This window comes from Lepisosteus oculatus, chromosome 2, assembly GCF_040954835.1.
Source record: "Lepisosteus oculatus isolate fLepOcu1 chromosome 2, fLepOcu1.hap2, whole genome shotgun sequence".
Classification (NCBI taxonomy): Eukaryota; Metazoa; Chordata; class Actinopteri; order Semionotiformes; family Lepisosteidae; genus Lepisosteus; species Lepisosteus oculatus.
In genome coordinates this window covers 60,405,111-60,424,955 of record NC_090697.1, presented here as the reverse complement: position 1 = coordinate 60,424,955, position 19,845 = coordinate 60,405,111, and the positions used below count along the sequence as shown (strand labels likewise).

General features: G+C 37.6%; 1 protein-coding gene across 1 annotated transcript in view; it reads right to left on the bottom strand.

Annotated features, from left to right (window-relative positions):
- Positions 1-575: 575 nt before the first annotated feature.
- ints9 (integrator complex subunit 9) overlaps positions 576-19,845 on the bottom strand; it is a 34,051-nt gene continuing 14,781 nt past the window's right edge. The window contains exons 6-17 of the mRNA XM_006625699.3: positions 18,507-18,593; positions 17,895-18,015; positions 16,979-17,113; positions 16,354-16,465; positions 15,941-16,121; positions 15,252-15,312; positions 14,643-14,814; positions 12,870-12,994; positions 11,442-11,609; positions 7,904-8,002; positions 3,703-3,840; positions 576-1,426 (exon numbers count right to left, since the gene is read on the bottom strand). Coding sequence (XP_006625762.1) covers positions 1,250-1,426; positions 3,703-3,840; positions 7,904-8,002; positions 11,442-11,609; positions 12,870-12,994; positions 14,643-14,814; positions 15,252-15,312; positions 15,941-16,121; positions 16,354-16,465; positions 16,979-17,113; positions 17,895-18,015; positions 18,507-18,593 — 1,576 coding nt within the window. The 3' untranslated portion in view covers positions 576-1,249. The remainder of the gene's footprint in view (positions 1,427-3,702; positions 3,841-7,903; positions 8,003-11,441; positions 11,610-12,869; positions 12,995-14,642; positions 14,815-15,251; positions 15,313-15,940; positions 16,122-16,353; positions 16,466-16,978; positions 17,114-17,894; positions 18,016-18,506; positions 18,594-19,845) is intronic.

Genomic DNA, 19,845 nt, shown 5'->3' with positions numbered 1-19,845 from the left:
GTAACATTTGAGAAAGCTTATATAACACCAATTACTGTGTATTTTGTACATATGGTATGATAGATCTGGAAAAGTACTATAAAACGAGTTATTATACTTACCAGTACCTTAAGGGTCACTGTCCCTTCCTGTGATTTTTCTGATTGCCCTGTAGCTATCTCTGGGCAGTCTAAGAGCTACATTTTCTGCAACAACATGTAGATTTACAAGTGCAGTTTTTATATATTTTGATTCTATCCAAATAATCAAAACTTGTAGAGAAACTGTAAATTCTTAGTTTCATTCAAGTTAGTATACAGCTAATTATACAATCTACAAAGGTTGTCAGCCCTAGATCTTTATAAAACTACTGATCTCTTTCAGCCTATTTCTTAAAGGTTTGAAGTGATTCTAAACTTGACAATCCCCAGTGTTTTTCTTCTAAGTAGACAATTTCAATTCCAAGGATTTAAATCATGAGTCATCACTTCAAATCACTCACACCCTGTATGTGTAAAAAAGAAAATAATGAAGCAAGTTTGGCATTTGTGGACCATTGTTTGATGGGGTACAAGAGAAAATTATCCTGACAGAGCTTTGTCAAACGATTTTTAATAGTAAAAGGCTACACAGAATATCTACATCATCTACCCAATGGGCCCAATCTCATATTTTGGTCTGTTGTTGTTGTTGGGGTTTTGTTAGCATTGTGGGATATTTGACTTTAAAGAGAAACAGAATTATTTTATTTAAAAACAGCATGTAAAACATGTGCTTTAAAAAAATCCATACACACATGGCTCTTAATATTAACAATGTTATGTGTTGTTCCCTCAAATGGCTTAAGAAGTGATAACTTAAGGTGATAAACACATAAAATAAGGAGGTATGACTTGATGGTTACCATTCCCACGTTGCAATAAGTTCAAATAGAAGGTTCTGAACTGAAACAAAAATGTCTTCCTTTACTTTTTTTCTTTGTGCTCTTGAAGTCCATGGAAGACACTAAAACAGTTTATACAAATACAGTACAAAATAGCTGTTTACGACATGTGGGGATTTTATCCCAACTGCCACTAAAAGTAAAAGGTTTTCCTGTTTGTTGTAAAAATTGCCAGTCAGGTTTTCAGCTAGGACCTCAAGCCAAACAATGTTTGAAAAATGGCAGCTGCGGTGACAATTGTTTGCTGAGCGGAACTAAACAAGTGAACTGTCAAGATGCTTGGTCAATGGGTACGAGGCATGGAGAAGCGCTGAAATGACAGCAGCCTCAGAGTTTCTGCAGAAAGCGCAGCACCAGGTCTCTCAGTGTGGCTCGCAGACTCTCGTTGTTGTCACAGACGATATGCGTAGAGTCCTCCTCCAGCTGAATGAGCGTGTCTTCATCCTGCAGGTGAAGGATGTGTCCATCTGGTGTGTCCTCCACTTTCACTTCTGTGATGCCATGCTGGAACCAGAGACATAGGAGACGCATCATAGACAGCCAACGGACAGTCAAAAACCCATCTTGAATGTGCCACCTATCCAGATACTCACGTTATGTCAAACACTTCCACATAAAAAATGGAAAACTCTTCACACAGTAAAAGTCATGTCATATCTAGGCATCCAACTGATGTTTTTTTTTTTAGCTTTAGTTTGGGCAGTTAAACATCATCTGCAGAAACTGGAACAACTGAACAAATCGTTGTTGGTGAATTTTGCCTTTACCTCAGTGCAAGGCTAATTTTTTAATATAAAAATGAAAACTAGAACACTGAAATAATATTATAAAATGATTCCAAACTGATATCACATTGTAGTTACAGTTGTAGATCTCAGCAAATAGTATCTTAAATTGTTAATACACTGGAATACCTCATGAAACCTAAATAGGATGAAACAACACAGAATAAAGTGTTGATTTTAATGTATGTTTATATCATTGTGTTATTTATGATAACAAAGTCCAACTATTTATTACACATTTTAGATTCGGGGTGATAATATACAGCTGTGAAAATACTCAACTCTTTTTTAGCTAAAGTTAAAGTCCCTTGAGCATGTCTGATGAGTCAATGCTAACAACTGAGAAATGACATCTACACACTAATTGGCCACAATTAGAATCCCTGCTAATAATATTTTAGGCTTCTACAAGCAGTAAGGAAAAGTTGAGCTGGACTACCTTTGAACTTTCCAATGTATGTTGGATTCAACTAGATATTTCATTGGATGTTGGGATGTGTGGATTGTTTTGGACAAAGAAGAGAATGGAGGTCTCACAATCCTTAAACCAACTACACATTGCCTGCCACTGGGACGCTTTTCAATTGGCAAGGGGATGGTAATGTTTTAGCCAGCAAAGAAATAAGTGCTGGAAATGGAAATGATTAATTATACAGGAGTTACAGTAGAGCTAAGGAAAGTGGCAGAGTGACTGTGTCTGTTTTCAGCAGAGCACCATGCTTGCTGAATATGTCAGCTCTGAGGAAAGTGTGCCATGTTTTCCCTAGCTGATAAGATTGAGACAGAAGCCTGATTATTTGGTAAAACACTGCTCTTCAGGAAGGACATGTTATCTTTCAAATGTAAGCATAAGACTGCATGCCAGTGAGCTTTCAATGCAATGGCACTAACTCCTAAATGTAAGTCAATCGAGGGTTGTCCAATAGATTTTTTTCTTAAATTGCCCCCCTAGGGATGAAACAAATATTTTGAATTGAATGGAATAATAACAGAACAGAGCTCTACTATACAAGACCTGCTATCAAAAAGTACTGTTACTGCTTTCTCGTTTCATTTCTTATTCCCTAAGTGTTCTGTGATAGTTGCCGCTTCCTTTAACATTGTTTTTTTCTAGACCACAAACGCTTGAGTAAAAATGTCTTTTCAAAGACAAATGTGAAGAGGGACACAGGGAAAGCCAATTAGTGTCTGAGCAGTGGTGTGGAACAGGGGTTCCCAATCCTGGTTCTAGAGGTCAACACACCAGTAGGTTTTCGATCCCACTGGGCTCTCAATTAATACATTGTTAGAATAACAATTCTCAGAACCATAGATGTAGCCTTTTAACTATTGCATCTCCTAAGTAACTTAAAGTCTCTAACCTGCTAGCAAAAAAAAACTTGTTAGTGACATTCAAAAGTTCAATTAAATTAAGAGCTGTGTCAAAACAGTGAGAATTTCTTATCTACTTTTTTCCTACTAAAATGGATTTGTTTTGGAAGAAAAAAAGGTTTTTGCTCTAGCACTTTCAGCATGACTAAAGTTAAACCAGTCACCCTAGAGAATGTATCCTCTTCCTTAAATTAATTTAACACAAAGATATTCCAGACATTGATTCTGTCCTTTAACCTATATCATAAGGCATTTCAAGCCATCTACAAGCTTTTTATTTTTATTTAACCTGTGACTGATCAATAAAGCAAATTCATAGACATGTTGGAAGATGTCCTACTGACTTATTGCCAGGCAAAAACAGTGTTTAATATTTTTGATCTTTATTCAATATCTTCCATTTTCCATGAAACAAATCAAGGATTGCACTCTCCATAAGCCCCATCTCTTATATCATGTAAAATCTGTTTCTTTCAATATAGCAGCAGACCACAAAACACCAGCCTTGATATCGATTTCGTGAAACGAGGAGTGTCAAATTACATTCAGGGCAACACGTGTTCAGATCAGAGCTTGAGCTGGTAGTCAGCTTCTGCCTGCGGACAGAAGGGAAGACAGTCCTACCTTCTGCAGAGTGGCAAGGAATTGCTCGAGAGGCACTGAACCACTCAGAAGGGGCTTTGGTGCTCGGAGTTCAGGTGCTTCCTCTACAACACGCTTCCTCTTCTTAGATGGGGGAGCTGGAGCTGGCTTGGGGGGAGGCTGAGGAGAGATGAGAATGAGCGAACACACGCTTCTTTCAGTTCCTAATTCGCCAATAATTCCTGTTGCACCTCCCAGCTCCCAACTCCACCTTTTCTTAAACAGTCCCAGAGTTAACAAATCAGATGCAAGTACGCCAACAAATGTGCCAACAATTTCTAGCTCCGTTACAATTGAATTGAAGCTAGAAATGTTGAAATAAATGAAGAAGTAAAAATTCTTACACAAGTGCCTTTCAAGTCAGACCATTCTCAATGCACTTTTTACGTAAATTGTTCTTAACAAGAAAAATGTAAAGAATTATAAAATAATAATACAAAAACTGTGCAAATGATGTAAAGAAAAAAATTAAGTGAAGGCAATTAAAAACAAATGAGTCTTGTGGTGTGATCTGAAAACATCAGCAGGAGGTGCGTTTATTATATGTTTAGGAGGTGTATTCTGAAGATGAGAATTTTAAAGTTAATCTTATACGAGACTGGTCGGACTTGTTTTTGACTCAGTCAGCACTCGAGCAGCACAGTTCTGAACATACTGTACTTTCTTGGCTGATCCAGCTATCAAGCCACTGCAGTAGTCCAGTCTTGAGCAGATGAAAGCATGAACTAATTTCTAGGCATCGGCAAAATAATTTGTTTCATAAATGGTGAAGGATGTGTTGCGGACCTTGTGGATTCATAAAACACAGGCAAGAGCAAAAATCACCCCCAAGCTTTAGATGGCTGATTTGATACAGTTTAGAAATCTAAATTAAAGTGCATTTTTGGGGAAAAAACAAAATGCTAAATAAAGGCATTTTCCCACCCCTATCCCGATGAACTCCATGTAAGCTAGCACCCATAAAGAGATAACTGATACACGCAATGTGCTTAGGTTAAATTTTCTTTTATCTTTGATTCCAAACTTTAACATAAAATCACAAGCTAACCCATAGCTATAAATAACCCATAATGCATGGGAAATAAAATAGATATCTTCCCCGCTATCATTTTTTCAAAATCCTGTTAAACTGAACTTGCAGTGTTTACAAGTATTGACAAATATATTCTACAACTGGACTGACAGATGCCCTGTGTATTAAAGATAATAGACAAACTGATTATTTTTAACTCCAGGATACATGAAGGCCAAGCTAGTAACTGGACCCAATCTAGATCTGAATCAGTATTATCATGGGGCACTCCTGATATTCTGGTGTAATGTGGACTTGCTCATTTCCACAATTCTTCTTCTAAAACTCTTATAGAAAATATGCTTTCTATATGTCAAAGCAATCTGTCAAGAGCTTATGACCACAAAATATGTTTTTATGTTTGAATGCATGAAGTTTAGCTTTCATATTTAGAGTGCACATGAAAACTTTAGTTCCGGTTACCCCAGCTGTGTAATTCACTCTTTAAACTAAGGTAATGTGGATAAGGAAATCTTAGTTCCTCAGCAGGAAACCCCTTCTCTCCAGGCTGTTAGCTGTTTGACACCACTGAAAGCTGCAGAGAAAATATTTTCTTGGAACTTGTACCAACAGTTTGTTTTTCTCCTGCAGCTGTGAGTGACATCAAGCACACAACAGTACAGAACACAAGTTTATTTTGAGGAAAATACACACACAGCATTTAAAGAGTTGTAGGTCATTTATAACATTATATATTTGAGAGTTTCGGGGTTTGTTCTTAATTTTCATTTTAAACCAATATGATTTACTTTTTATACTTACAGTTTTATGTTATCTGCATTTGACACTTATGCAATTCTCTACATTAAATGTCACTTGTCGTGTCTTGAATTTTGATTAAACCTTTTCGAATTTCCATTCCAGCCACCATCTGTGAACATAATAATCTAGATTCCGGCATAGGTAGTTATTGAAAATAAGAAAGAAAAGTGGTCCAAAGAGAGAAAATTACTTGGTGCAGTTCTGTCACTATATTTATGGCCGGGTGCTATATTAGTATGTTTAAACAATGGGTACTGCTGTTGTTGTGTGAAAGTAATAATAATAATAATAATAATAATAATAATAATAATAATAATAATAATAATAATAAAATAATAATAATAATAATAATTGCTTACACTAATATAGCGCTTTTCTGGACACTCCACTCAATGTGCTTTACAGGTAATGGGGACTCCCCTCCACCACCACCAATGTGCAGCCCCACCTGGATGATGCAACGGCAGCCACAGTGCGCCAGAACGCTCACCACACATCAGCTCTCAGTGGGGAGGAGAGCAGAGTTATGTAGCCAATTCATAAAGGGGGATAATTAGGAGGCCATGATTGGTAAGGGCCAATGGGAAATTTGGCCAGGACACCGGGGTAACACCCCTACACTTTTCGAGGAACGCCCTGGGATTTTTAATGATCACAGAGAGTCAGGAGCTCGGTTTTACGTCTCATCCGAAGGACGGCGCCTGTTTACAGTATAGTGTCCCCGTCACTATACTGGGGCATTAGAACCCACATGGACCGCAGGGTGAGCACCCCCTGCTGGCCCCCTGTACATAGACCAGAATTCTGCCAAAAACATCCTCAGCAATTAAAGGTTTTTTATGATAAGACCCCAACTATGACTTTGCCTGATAAAATAAAGTGTAATATTTGTCAGCATAATTCAATATAAAGGTATAATAAGCTTAGCTGCTATAAAGTATTGGTGAACTTTTTCAATTTAGTCTCATCTTGATGCCACATTTCCAAGTCTAGAGAATTTGTGCATGTTTCAGAGGGAGACCCATCTCCATCCAAATACCAAGCAATGGAACTTTTTCCCTCTGCCCAAAAATCTCGGCACAGTGCCCATTGGACAAACTTTGACATGGATCCAGCAGTTTCTCTCTCCATGGGAGTTCTCAGATTTCATCAGGAAATGTTACTTGGCCAAATGTGTTAATTCTGAGAAGTATAACACATTCAATATTCACATTTTATCTGTGAAGAAAAACAATGTTCTAAACAAATATATGTTCTATAATATGAACAATCATATTGTAACATGAAAGTAACAGAATATTTATTTTTGGGTGTTTAAGATTATTGTTTATGTTGTGAGACTTTATAGCGTAGACTACCATTCACCCAAGTATGGCAGTATTCCTTAGCTATTGTAATCCAAAGTGATTGACAAAACAGCCAGATTTATACAGTATATACTTGTCTTGGTTTAACTGACACATTTTTTAAACTGTGTGAATAAAATGACATATTGTAGCTTTTTGATCTTTGTGTATGCACAGCTAATTATACTGAATGATTCCTAGTAACTATAAAAATATTCTCTGAATTTAATGGTCCAAGTTCTAATTGTAAAAGTAAATTCCAACCATACACGTTAAGGTCCTGGGGATGATTCCTGTTTCTAATACCCACATTATGCCTGTCTCTCCTATGCTAATGTCATTAATACACTCTGTTATAAAACTTTGTCTCTTCTTAGCCAATTGTTCTATACTGATACCATATCTGTCATATCCCTTAACTTTCAACTTCAGTTTGTCCTTAGGTCATGCACACACAAGACAGTAGAAGAAAAAGTGAAAATCCAAGTTGTCTGAGGCGGATATTAAAAGTTCTCTCTAGAAATCCAGACCAAACAAGAGATAAATACGAGGAGAAAATGTCCAAATGTCTTTCAGAATATATAGGACATAATAGAATTAGTAAAGAGATAAAATTAACATGAAATCTCTGTTTCTTTTTCAGAAATATTTTAAACATTATGTTTATTTTATTAAATTGAGTTCCTGCAAACCCTACAAACAGCAGGGCCGGCAAATATTTTTGTATGAACATAACATTATGTACACAAAATCCCCTGTGCCTCAGCCTTAAAAAACAAGCATCCGAGTCTGGAACATAAAAGGTTTGCAGAGGTGACAAATACACAGAAGTAAAACAGAACATGTACTTTCCTTTACGTTATTCTGAGACATAACCTCTTGCAACAACATTCATTTCAAGACTCCAGATTAGCTGAAGAGCTCTATACAAGTGGATGGGTCTCCCTGCTGCACCTTATTCGCAGTGAAAACATGGCAAGGAAACAATTCCCAGCACACTGACCTGTAATACGTGCTTGTTGTCCTTGGACTGCAGCACAGCAGAGACCGTTGCCACGGAGATGCCAGATTTAATCTCAGAGGGCACCAGTGATTTTGCGAGCTGGAAGGCAAAAGCTTGTTTCAGAGAACTCCACTGAATACATCGGGACTCCTTCTGCTACAGTGAGCAGGGAGGCTTATTTGGACTGCTGCTTGAACTTTCTAACATTGTGTAAGCAGGCCATTTCAATACTGCTCTGGATTAACTGTTTCCCAACAATTTACAGGCCACTATGGAATATTTCTCAGTGATGGTGAACAGTGCCCATTGCTCTCCCACTGTCATCTGCAGTTAAAATTTGAAAGGATAACATGTCACATTCCTGTCATCACCTAAGATACTGATGCGCAATGTTGTCCTCCTACCATCACTAAAGGTGAGTGCTGTCTGTCCTACTGACAACCTGTCAAACTCAAACTGGACATTGTCATAATTCCATATGGTGGACAACCTCAGCAAGACTCATACTGAATACCGATTTCAGACAATCCAGCTTTTACAAGCTGCAGGCTTCTCTTAGTGCTGCATAAGGACATGTCTCACTACAATAGACACGGATACAAAAGACTTTGGGTCCAGAGATGAAAAACATGGCTCATTCCAGGACCGGGGATGAATTCTAATGATTGAGTAAAAGAACTGTAGCTTTACTTAGCTATACTTGCTTGAGAAGATTTGATTAAGGTTTTAAACTTTTAAGGAGAATAAGTAAAGTTGGTTCTAAGTCAACTTCACGTAAACATTTTATTTTACAGGGAAATATTAATGCATAGAATTTGGTTTGGTAACATGTTAGGCTGAGTCAATGCAATCCTTCTAAACTATATTTGGGGCTGTGACAGAACACCTTTTTCTTCATAAACACACAGAGCCAATAACACCATCAACCCCATTAAAAATATGCATTTTATAGGTTTTAGCTGTAGGCACTCATCCATTCTTAACCAGGTGAATGCTGTTCCTGTTTTAAAGGGATAAGCAGAACTCAAATCCCCTTTTGACTCTATTACTACTGTACATCACAGACAGATGGAGCATGAAGTCCCAGTTCTTAGAATGAATAAAGAGAGCAGGCAATTAATTACAGTAGGTTAGCTGTTCAGGCATAGTTCTTTTCTATGGCAAAACAGTGAACAACCCTGTACTTTTACTAAACTGCTAGTTTCAGTAGTAGTCACTGACCAAATCTGAACTACGATGGAGAAACAGACAAACACTTTCCTTCCTCAGAATCAGAACTGAGCCAGAGTGCAAATAAAATTGATAATTTTGATCTACTGTCTACCATCTCTTGGTCTACATTCTTATTTTTTCCCCAAAAATTGACATGCAGGGTAACTTTCTCTTTTAAAATGAAAGATTTACTGGTAATGATGATATCAGAGTGCAAAAATTGACAGAAGCTGTATGGTACTTGTTTTAGTTCAGTTCTAATATACACACAAGCATTAAAGTGCAATTCCAATCTGAAATGAAATAATGAAATCAATGTGGAACCAAACTTTAAGTCTACTTTAACCATAAGAGCAAAATGTGTACACCTGTCACTGGTATGTGGAAAACTATGAGCTCGTTTGTGCTTGTTGTCATTACATTTTCTTATGTATTTATAACTTCATTACTTACTCATAGTTACTCATAGTAAGCAGGAGATTATGTTGACTTACTGTCAGTATAACTGTCTAAAGCTGGAATAGATCAAACTGTCACACCACTAGAAACCCATCTGTTCCGTGAAACTATAATTAAATTGAACCATTTCCATGCACTTTCACAGTGACAGTCTTCTGATACAATATTTGAGTCTACCATAGTAGCATCTGTGGCTGAGTGCTAAGTTTGACCCCAGGAGCAGAGACAGCATTCAGAACCAGACTGCTGTTTATAAGCTTGTTTTAAAACATTCTTTCATGGCTCAGATATGTAGATATGCCTACTGGAATATAAAAATAAAAAGATATACATACTCCATTATAATCATATTTTTAATTTGTCTATTTAAAATTTAAATTTAGTAGATTGATTTACATGTTTAACTAAAATCCTGCTAAAAGTAAAAGCTTTATGCCAATATAAGACAATTCACAATTTTAAAAAAGGTAAACAGAATAAAGGAAGCCCTATTTTGTACATCATCTCCTATCTGCCATAAGAATCAACACAATTATGCAACATTCACTTCCTGTGAGCAGCTCAAGGAAGAGGCGGTGATCTGTAAGGAAAGCTCAGCGACAGGCAGTAATGTACTTGAGCTACGAAGCCCGCTGCCTTTCCACAAGCCAGCCATGCCCATGTCTTGTACCTGTCATAACAAATCAGACTATATGAGGATGAGATCAACTGGCCCAACAGACAGTTTATGAAAATAGTCCTGGGTTAAAGTGTGTCAAATTCTGAGGATAACATTAATGTGTGATGAAAAGATCAGATCCGATTGCAAACATCAGTTGAAAATGAACAGAAAACTGACAGAAACACCCCAGGAATTAAGATGCTGAAACAAACCCTAAAACCCTAATTGGATGTAAGAAGAATAAGTAAAAATAATGAGCAACTGAAAAAAGCAGAATCTAACAGCAGAGAAGTATTGTCTCTTTATATTTTGAGTGCAAGAAACTGTTGATTAAACTCTGCAAAATTGTCAATGACTTCTTCACTGAATACTCATCCATCTTTGCAAATGTAAGTAAAATGTTCTACTGAATTTATTAATTTAAAATACTTCCAGTATATTGTTTAACTGCAGATTAAATATAGATCCTTGCATACAGATCCCCAATGATTTCACCTTGCATTCACTTATTCTCTCAGCTCAGGCAGACATTGCTTCTTGTTCTTGTGTAAACCATGAGTGGGAGTTGATATATGGTATAAAGCACTCCAGCAGACTTTTATAATGGGCCAACAAAGAAACAAATGTGCCCCAAATCCAGCAGTTCTGTATGGAGATTTCTTTTTTCTAACTCACAACCTCTTCCAACTTTATTTGCCTAAACTAATTTTATTCCTGAAATACCACATATAAATGCGTTGGGAGCAGAGAAAGCATTAATGCTAATGATTAATAGTAGCTTTGGTGGTACCCAGAAGAAGATATATTTTGATTTTAAAATGCGAGATCTGATTAAATGATTTCTGAGTCATTTTAAAGAACTCTTGCTCTAAACCTTGATACCTAGCAGTGATGACTATTTTCAGAATAATTAAATAAGGCCTGCTCTCCTAAACCAATTGTTAATATCCATATTGATTATGGATATTAAAACTTACAAGAGTCTGTTGTGAAAAATACTAAATAGCAGCTCATTATTCCTCTAAAGCTCTCTTTCAAAGACCTTTATCTGATTAATAACTTAAAAATGAGAATTATCCTCCAAGGGCCTGGTTCAGGGAGAGTGGCTAATGGAATTGTACAGTGAGCACCAGCGCCTGGCTATAGTTGATATTTACAAATGACAGTGCCTCTTTAGCGCCCTCTGGTGTTCCTCTCAGATCTCACCTCAGGCAGCAGCTCAATGCGCTCATAGCGTCTCCGGAAGGGTAGGCTGAGCACAGAACAGCGGTGGTATGGCATGGGGGGTGGCTGGCAGTCCAGCATCAGGTCTGAGCGGTGAGACTGGGTCGGAGGGGGCTGGGTGTACTGTTCTGGACACACAACATGGAGGGGCTGATGGAGAAAGAGAAAGCAAGAAAGTGAGAGAGAGAGTAATAAAACAAGGTCCGCTTAAATTAAAAAAAGAGGGCTTACCTTAAAGAGAGCTGTTGTAAATCCATAGCTCATAAATTAATACTGTAATTCATATTGTAAATCGATATAAAGTAAGCTTTAGTTTCTTTTCTGATCACCTTTAAACAAATTAGCTAAAACCGTTATGTTTAAAAACATTCAGTTCTTAAATTTGTACAGAGGAAAAAGTACTCAAACAGTTCTTAAATCATTAACATTCTTCTCTCCAAGACAGATTTTGACAAAATGGCTCTTGCCCTGGTGTCTTCCAGAACAAAATCATGAAATGCTTATTTTGGGGGGGTTTCGGGATCATGTATCTCTGCGCTGCTCACCAGCTAAACCCAAGACTGATTTTAAAATTCGTGTTCTAACATGCAAGGCCTTCTGGTCCCAGCCTAGTTAATGTACAGACTTTTTTGTCTTGTGGATGCATAAATCATAAATACACACAAAGGAGAACTGTAAATTCTGCTTTCAAATTGACGAACGGCACAGCTAGGACTAAAACTGTTAGCAGCTACAGTATGAGTTCATGTTATACCTACTTTTTAGGAACAGTACTAGGTACATATTATTGTGCGGCAAATCATTTTATGTTTTTATACATTTTTTATGTATTTTTATGTTGTACATGCTATATTTTATATTATAAATTTCTACATTTTTAAATTCATACAGACCAGGCTATAGAATAAGACTGTCCGATGGCAAGACCACACAGGTCTGGAAAGTACCAAACTTCATCTCCCCAAAATTAAGCCCCATCAAGCCATCTACTTATTTATATAACATAGCAAGAGAACACATTGGTGCTAAATTTAAGAAAACTGAAGAATCTAACTACAAATTTATTTTAAAAAAGTTACTGTCTTATTAAAGGGATTCTGAACAAAATAAGTCCCAGCAGTTCAGTACTTATCTTGATAAAAAAAAGCCAATGCAAGTTAAGGAACAAGTAATAGGTTTATTCCATGCTGAAAAAAAGAAGAAAGAGAACACAACGTTTCGGCCGTGGAGCCTTCTCCTTTGCAGCCTACGCATGCTGACGCAGCTACCCACCTGAACTACAATGCAAGTTAATATGTTTTTTAGTTTTGATTTCTCAAAAATAAAAGACCAAAGTTTCTAACAAACAGAGAGGGGCACATGAATTCCAGTAACTAGAGACAGTGCTGGTTTTGAGACCCATGTGGTTACCTGAACTTCCTTGAGCAGTTTGGAGACCTGGATGAAGTTCAGTCTGGTGTCGATGGGACAGTAAACACACTTCATGGCGAGAGGTTGGTATGGAGCCAGAGCATCCAAATAAGAAAAGTCAGGCTCTGTGAAGATATAAGATAGGAAACACCCAATAAAGCACTGTTTTAGCTTCGGTAAATCCAAGCATATAGGCATCTGTTCTGTAAAACTATAATTAAATTGCAAGACCATTTTAATATGGAGCATTTAAAATAAAATGACATACAACTAAAAGAAAAGGAAAAGCACTGCTTTATATTCCTGTCCATTGCTATTTTTATCATAATAATTAATCATTTCCTGGTGTATATCTTTGATAGTTGTATTATTTATAAAAAAATAAATACATTTTTTATCAAAAAGTGTATTAACTATTTACAAAGTACATTCTGTCATCCACGACATGTCATTTTATACAAAAGTTCATTAATCATTTAACAATAGTTTGTTTGGGCTATTAGAGGAGTGGAAAGCAGCCATCTCTAGCTTCCTGACACTGTATGTTTGCCGTTTTAGTTGCATCTTAATAGTTATGGTAGTTGCACAATTCAATATGTTGAAGGTCAAGCTACTGACAAGTTTACTGAATAGCAGTGTGGAGAAGTAGTTTGGGCTCTGGGCTCATAACATGAGGTTTGTGAATTCAATTCCCATTTGATAACCATTGAAGAAGCCTTATCCAGATGGCTCCAGCAAACCTCCAGCTCCAGCAAATCTGTGAAATTAGTTGGTTAAGTCTGACTATGGTAAAGGAACATCATCATATACAACTTGCAGGTCAAGTGTCATGTGTGAGGATTTTAGATAACGAAATAAATTATATTATCCCTTTTCACCTCTTATGTTAAGGCAGAGCAAAATGTTCATGTTAATACGTCCCTATAACTATCTCTTAAACCTAAGCACCTACAGACACCACCTGGGAATATACGGTAAACACAATCCTATAGGTCCAAAAGGGAAAGAAATTAAATAACATGATCCACAATGAGAATCACCAGAAATTGTAACCTAGGCTTGATATAAGAAATCTACAACCAACATAAATATTCTCTGTGAGATTAGCAGCAGCAACATACAGCAACAACCAATGTTAAAACTTTCTCAGAATTATATTTTTACAAAATGTTCACATTGACCCCATAATTTTCAAAACTGCTGAATATTTTGTATCATATTGTTCATCAGAAATTATCCCTAAGATTTTACACACCAAAGGGAACACATTTCATTCATCAGAGCTGTGTATCGCCATTTGCACTACAGCTGTTGTGCACTCGCAGCTTCTCTACACAGCAGAACAGGGGAAATGAGACAACACTTCTCCATTTGAATTAAGGAGGAAATTTAATTAGCTCTAATGTACAAGCCCAAAGTGGAATACAGTCAAGGCACAGGTGGGACATCCCTACTCTTAGTCCGTAAATTGCGGGTCAATATATATACCTCGCCTGCCAAACATCCATTTAGACTAGAGATAAAAGTTGTGAGTTATTCTCCCAATTCCAATATACTCCTATTAGGCACTAAGATTGTAACTTCCTTTTTCACAAGGTGTAGAGTGAGGTCTGCAATCATTTCTAACAGGGCTAAATATGTGGCATGTAATTACTTAATAAATTAGCCCTCACTTTCGACAGAGGTCCCATGGAATTGAAAAACGTTCACCAGCCCTTCATCAAGTTTTGTCTTCATACTCTGTGATTTCCCTTCCCCTCAGGAGTGTCTTACCAGTGAAGATGATGGTGTTTAGGCTGGACTTGCCCCACAGCTCCATGAAATGCACCACATCCCCGAAACGCAGTGAGGGGTGGCCCGTGAAGACCACACAGGGCTGCCTAAAGTCATTGCTGAAGTCTCCATGAATGCTGGGATAGTGTTTGAGCTTGTTAGTCTGGATAAGCTGAGACAGCAAACAAGAATGAAAAAAGAACAAATAATTTGCTAAAATCAACCAGAACCCTCCATTCATTAAACGTACATCAGACATATTTCCTACTTTTTAAATTCTGAGAAACAGGATAGTTATAAGGTCACAAAGCCTTGTAATCTGAGAAGAACATGTCTTTAACCATTCATCCATATTATTAGAAATTCAAAGGTTACGCACATGGAATAATGAATTTACGAATAGTAGAGGAAAAGAGTGCTCCTTACAGAGATGCAGATAACAGTTATAGTGCTTCGTGATGGTTTCAAGATTTTTATAACCCCTTTGTACACAGACATCAATTTTGGGGGAGGAAATGAGAAGTACACACACTACAGTAATTTCAGATTTTAAATACAAAAAAGCAAACAAAATAAACCTGTTAAGGCAATCAACTTCCATTTCCTTACCTCTGCATGGGGGAAGGGGGGCTCAGGGAGGTAGACCTTAGATTGTTTGTTGTGACAGAGCCTGGGATAAGAAAACATAACATTAATAATTATTAAGCAGACATAAATGAAACAAATGACCAACAGTCATGGTGAAAAAAAACATGATAATAACATACTCATAACCATGTAGACATTCACCCATAAACACGCTTGCCAAATTGTTTCATGTAAATCTGTCTGAAAGTCAGACAAAAGTCTCTCTCTAACTTTGTGGTCTAACCAAATTCTAACCCAAACATAACATTTCAGTGTATTACAGAGGCAAAACATAGCTTTTGTCTAATTCTTTTGACAGATTTGAATGGCTTCTGGAGAGGACATAATGATTCTAAACACTCCAACACAAAGAGCACCCTGGGAAGAAAAGACAGATGGTGATTTACCTTTTCAGTGAAGAAAAGAAAAATCTTCAAACATGCCAACATGTTCAGGTTTTAATTACTTGTCCTAATTAAATAATAAAACTGTTTAAAGACAAGTCATTTTCAGTTTACTGCATAATTAGTATTTCATTAAATCATTAATGACTACAACTCCCTTTTGGTCCTCTTCTAAGGAGAGTATTTATCATAGACAAGTGCAAAGCCAAGTCTCTGAAAACACCACACTTGGACAAGCCCCTGTAGCATTGTCTGGGAGGTCCTCACCATTCAGCGAAGATCTGAGAGAACTCCAGGGAGCTGTTAGCCACAGGGGAGATGAAGTAGAAGGGTGTGGAGCTGAGGTTTGCCGAGTCGATGAACTGGTAAAGACACTCCAGCAGGTCATAGATCACTCCAGAGGAGTAGCAGGGCACCAGCACATTACCTCCAGCACGGATAGTCATTGCTGCGAAGGATGGATACATTAGTACACTTGATAATTGTGAACGTACACAAAAGTATTGGGATGTACAGAACTGGGATGTGAAACATATCTTGGAAGAGTAATGTTGATATTGCATCTACAATATGCTCAGCAATGTGTTTATTTAGTCCCCTTTGTTGTGAAAAGGTATTTAAGATCTAGTGAGAAGCTTCCCGCACATTTCACTGTACAGAAATCCTACTTTATTCCTTACCCAGGTTGCTGCAGAACTCCCCTAGCATGCCATCGGGGTTGGCAGTGGGGATCTGTGTCAGGCCAGTTAGAATCAGCACATCGCTGTTCTTCAGAGAGCTCTGATCCATTGGCTGCAACACAACAGGCGTGTCAATGAACTGATGTCATTTATTTCACAGTAAATCACTTTTAAAGACATGTTTTCTGCTCAGTAGGATAATAGATTTATTGACAAAACAAAAAAAACATTTTTCTATGTCTGCAACAACAACATCTCGATTATCTTGTTTTTAATACCAGGTTGGCTTGGTATTTAACACTCTTTAACACTTACTGTAGCACAGGAAAACATACTGTAACTCTTCAAATCCACTCCTATGTCAAACTTTTAACAGAACCGCTTGAGCAGCTTTCATCGAGAATGTCAGAGCAGTCATGGTTAATTATAGGCATAATTAGTTATTTCTGCTAGTGTTGTTTTCTAACATTTTAAAAAGGAACCATGTGAAAAATTTCAGCAATGCTCAGTGATCCTGAATAGTTTACTGTTTTGTCAGCTCAAGAAAATTCCTTCTGGGTAGTCACATGTTTATGTACTTACAACAACAAAACTGTTCTCTTTGCTACAGAGATTGCTACATTACCTGTGGGTGTGTGGTGAGCAGTGAAGATCCAGACACATAGGACACTTTCTCATAATGTGACTGGATGATCCAATTGGAACTACCCAATGCATACCCAGAACTCAGAGGGGTGATTTGCACGGCACCAAATAGCTCCTGGTGAGAACAAAACATAAATGAAACTGTGGACATACATGTCTTAAAATTATTAAACCCCATTAAACTCTAATCAGATTAATCTGTTGAAATATAATAAGATTCTATTTAAATCATGAGGCAACAGTGTAGCATGTAAACAATCAGAGGCTCCTATATAGGCACGATATTTGGCTTGGAGATCTTCTCCGGGTTTAAATGTATGTTCTTGAAATTTGGAATAATTAAGCTTTAAGAATGCTACAGAGTGTTGCTCTAAAGAAAGGTTAAAAAGTAGCCAAGTCCATGAGGCTTATCTTGGAAGTTTGGTAGGAGCTGATTGGCAAGGGTTTTATTCAACTGTTCTGTGAAAGAAACCAGGGTATCAGCGTTGACAACATACCTGAGTAGTTTGTTCCATAATCCCTAGTTCTATTAAAATCGAGTGGGACATTAGGAGTGGCAGCATGCCAAAGCTCTCTTTAATCAGCACATAAATTGCACAAAGCACCATTTAAATATAAAAGTTAAATAAAATCCTATTTTTACAGATGGCATACACATTTTCCACCGTAACTATGAAATAGCTGACATGTCTGACAAGTCATACTGCACATACTGTAGCACCCATTCATTAATTCACCACATGTAGCCCTGGAAGTATCCTGAAATTCAGGTTAGTCCCCTTCCAGCAGTACAGCACAGGCAGCAGTAATTAGACTGTGACAGGTACTTAGAAACTGAAAACCATCCCCATGCAGAGGAAACCTGTCACCCAAGAAAATTACATGTTTCAACTTACGATTTTCTGAGAGTATCCAACAAGCTGGACTTTGCTTAGGGCAGAGTTCACTTCCTGCATGCTATAACATCGCTTCCAGGTCCACACTTCCAATGCATCCTTCAATGGAGCTGGGAGCATCCTGGAACACATAGTACACACTGTATATCACACCTGAAGAAGGCTTCGCAGCCTAAACATATCTTTCTTCTCTTATCAGCATGGAATAAACCTTCACTTATTCATTTGCAGCCTATGCATGGTGACACAGCTACCTACTTGTACATATATCACAGCAACAATACCATAAATTATTTGTGTCTGATTTCATAAAATTAGTGAATAATCACTGTGAAACAGCAAAACCCATCTAAATAGATCTTAAGAAATACCAGTGATCTTTAGAACTGTGAAATTATTTCATGCCCATGCATGATTTTAGCAGGTATAACGTTGCTATATATGATGCTGTATCTAACTGATGCGCACATTTGTGGATTTAAACAAAAAGAACTAAAAGATCAGAGTACAAAGAAAATGTTGACTTGTGCAGCATGCTTTGGCCTTCCATCTCCTGCACAGTGCTGAACAATTCCAGAGGGTGGAATTCTGAACTGGCTGTATAATTTATACCTCTGTATTTCCTTGTTTTTCCAGCAGGTGGCACAGTGGGCCTTAGGAACCCTCTCCATGAATGTCACCAGCTCTTCCATGAGCAGTCTGGCAGGAAAACAAAAACACCCAAATGCTAATAATTATGGTTAGCTCAGTTAGCCAGCCTATATACAAATATATGCACCACTCCTGATCTTGGGGTAAAAAGCACTGTAATCCAGTTTAATCAAACTATTTATTCAGGTTTAAAGTGCCCTTGAAAACAAAGGTAAGAGAACGGCTACACATCTCACAAGTATGATTAGACAGATAAACCATATAATCTGTGATGAAACACAGGACCCTGCATCACCCGCCCCAAGGGGGTACTCTGACCCACATATTTGAAAACTTTTAAAATCTTATTGGAAATTGTTGTGAATCTTCTAACTGAATTGGCAGGTTTTATCTCATTTGAGCCAGCACCATATCACCCTGCAACTCACAACTGACAACCCACTGAAGCTAAGCAGGTGTGAGCCCAGTCAGTACCCGGATGGGAACCTCCTGGGAAATCTAAGGGTGATGCTGGAAGAGATGTTAGTGGGACCAGTAGGGTGTGCTCACCCTGCAGTCCGTGTGGGGCGTAATGCCCCAGTAAAAAGGCGCTGTCCTTCAGATGAGAAGTAAATCCGAGGTCCAGACTCTGTGCTCATTAAAATTTCCAGGGTGTTTCTCGAAAATAATTCCCATTGGCCTTCACTAATCACGGCATCCTACGAATCCCCATCTATGAATTGGCCTCTTTACTCTGCTCCCCACTAATAGCTGATGTGTGGTGAGCGTTCTGGTGCTCTATGGCTGCCGTCGCATCATCCGTCGCAGGTGGATGTTGAACATTTACCTGTAAAGCACTTTGAGTGGAGTGTCCAGAAAAGCGTTATATAAGCGTAAGGAATTAATGGAAAAAAAAACTATGTAAGCTATTATTATTACTATTATTAACAAGCAAAACTATTTCTGACTTGTAAAAATAACTGTAGGAAATTGTGAGGTACATTCACACTAGGGTTACCTAATCCTTAGTGAAACTTGGCCTGTTATGGATTATTCTACTTCTTTAAAACCCGCTCGGGCAATTAAACCTGGTAAGTAAACGTCCAGTAACCCCAGGATGAAAAGTAAAAGTAAGGTTCTTGCGTAAGCCAAGGTGGCCTTCTATCCATATTTTCATTTTGTTTTATGTTTAAGTGCGCAGTATGTACTGAACCACTTTACTCCGCCTGTTCAAAAACTGTCACGATTTAATTTTTAACTTAGCAATTATTATTCCAGACTCTAGAGACTCTGCAACAGCCTTCTTGCATAAACTAAAAGG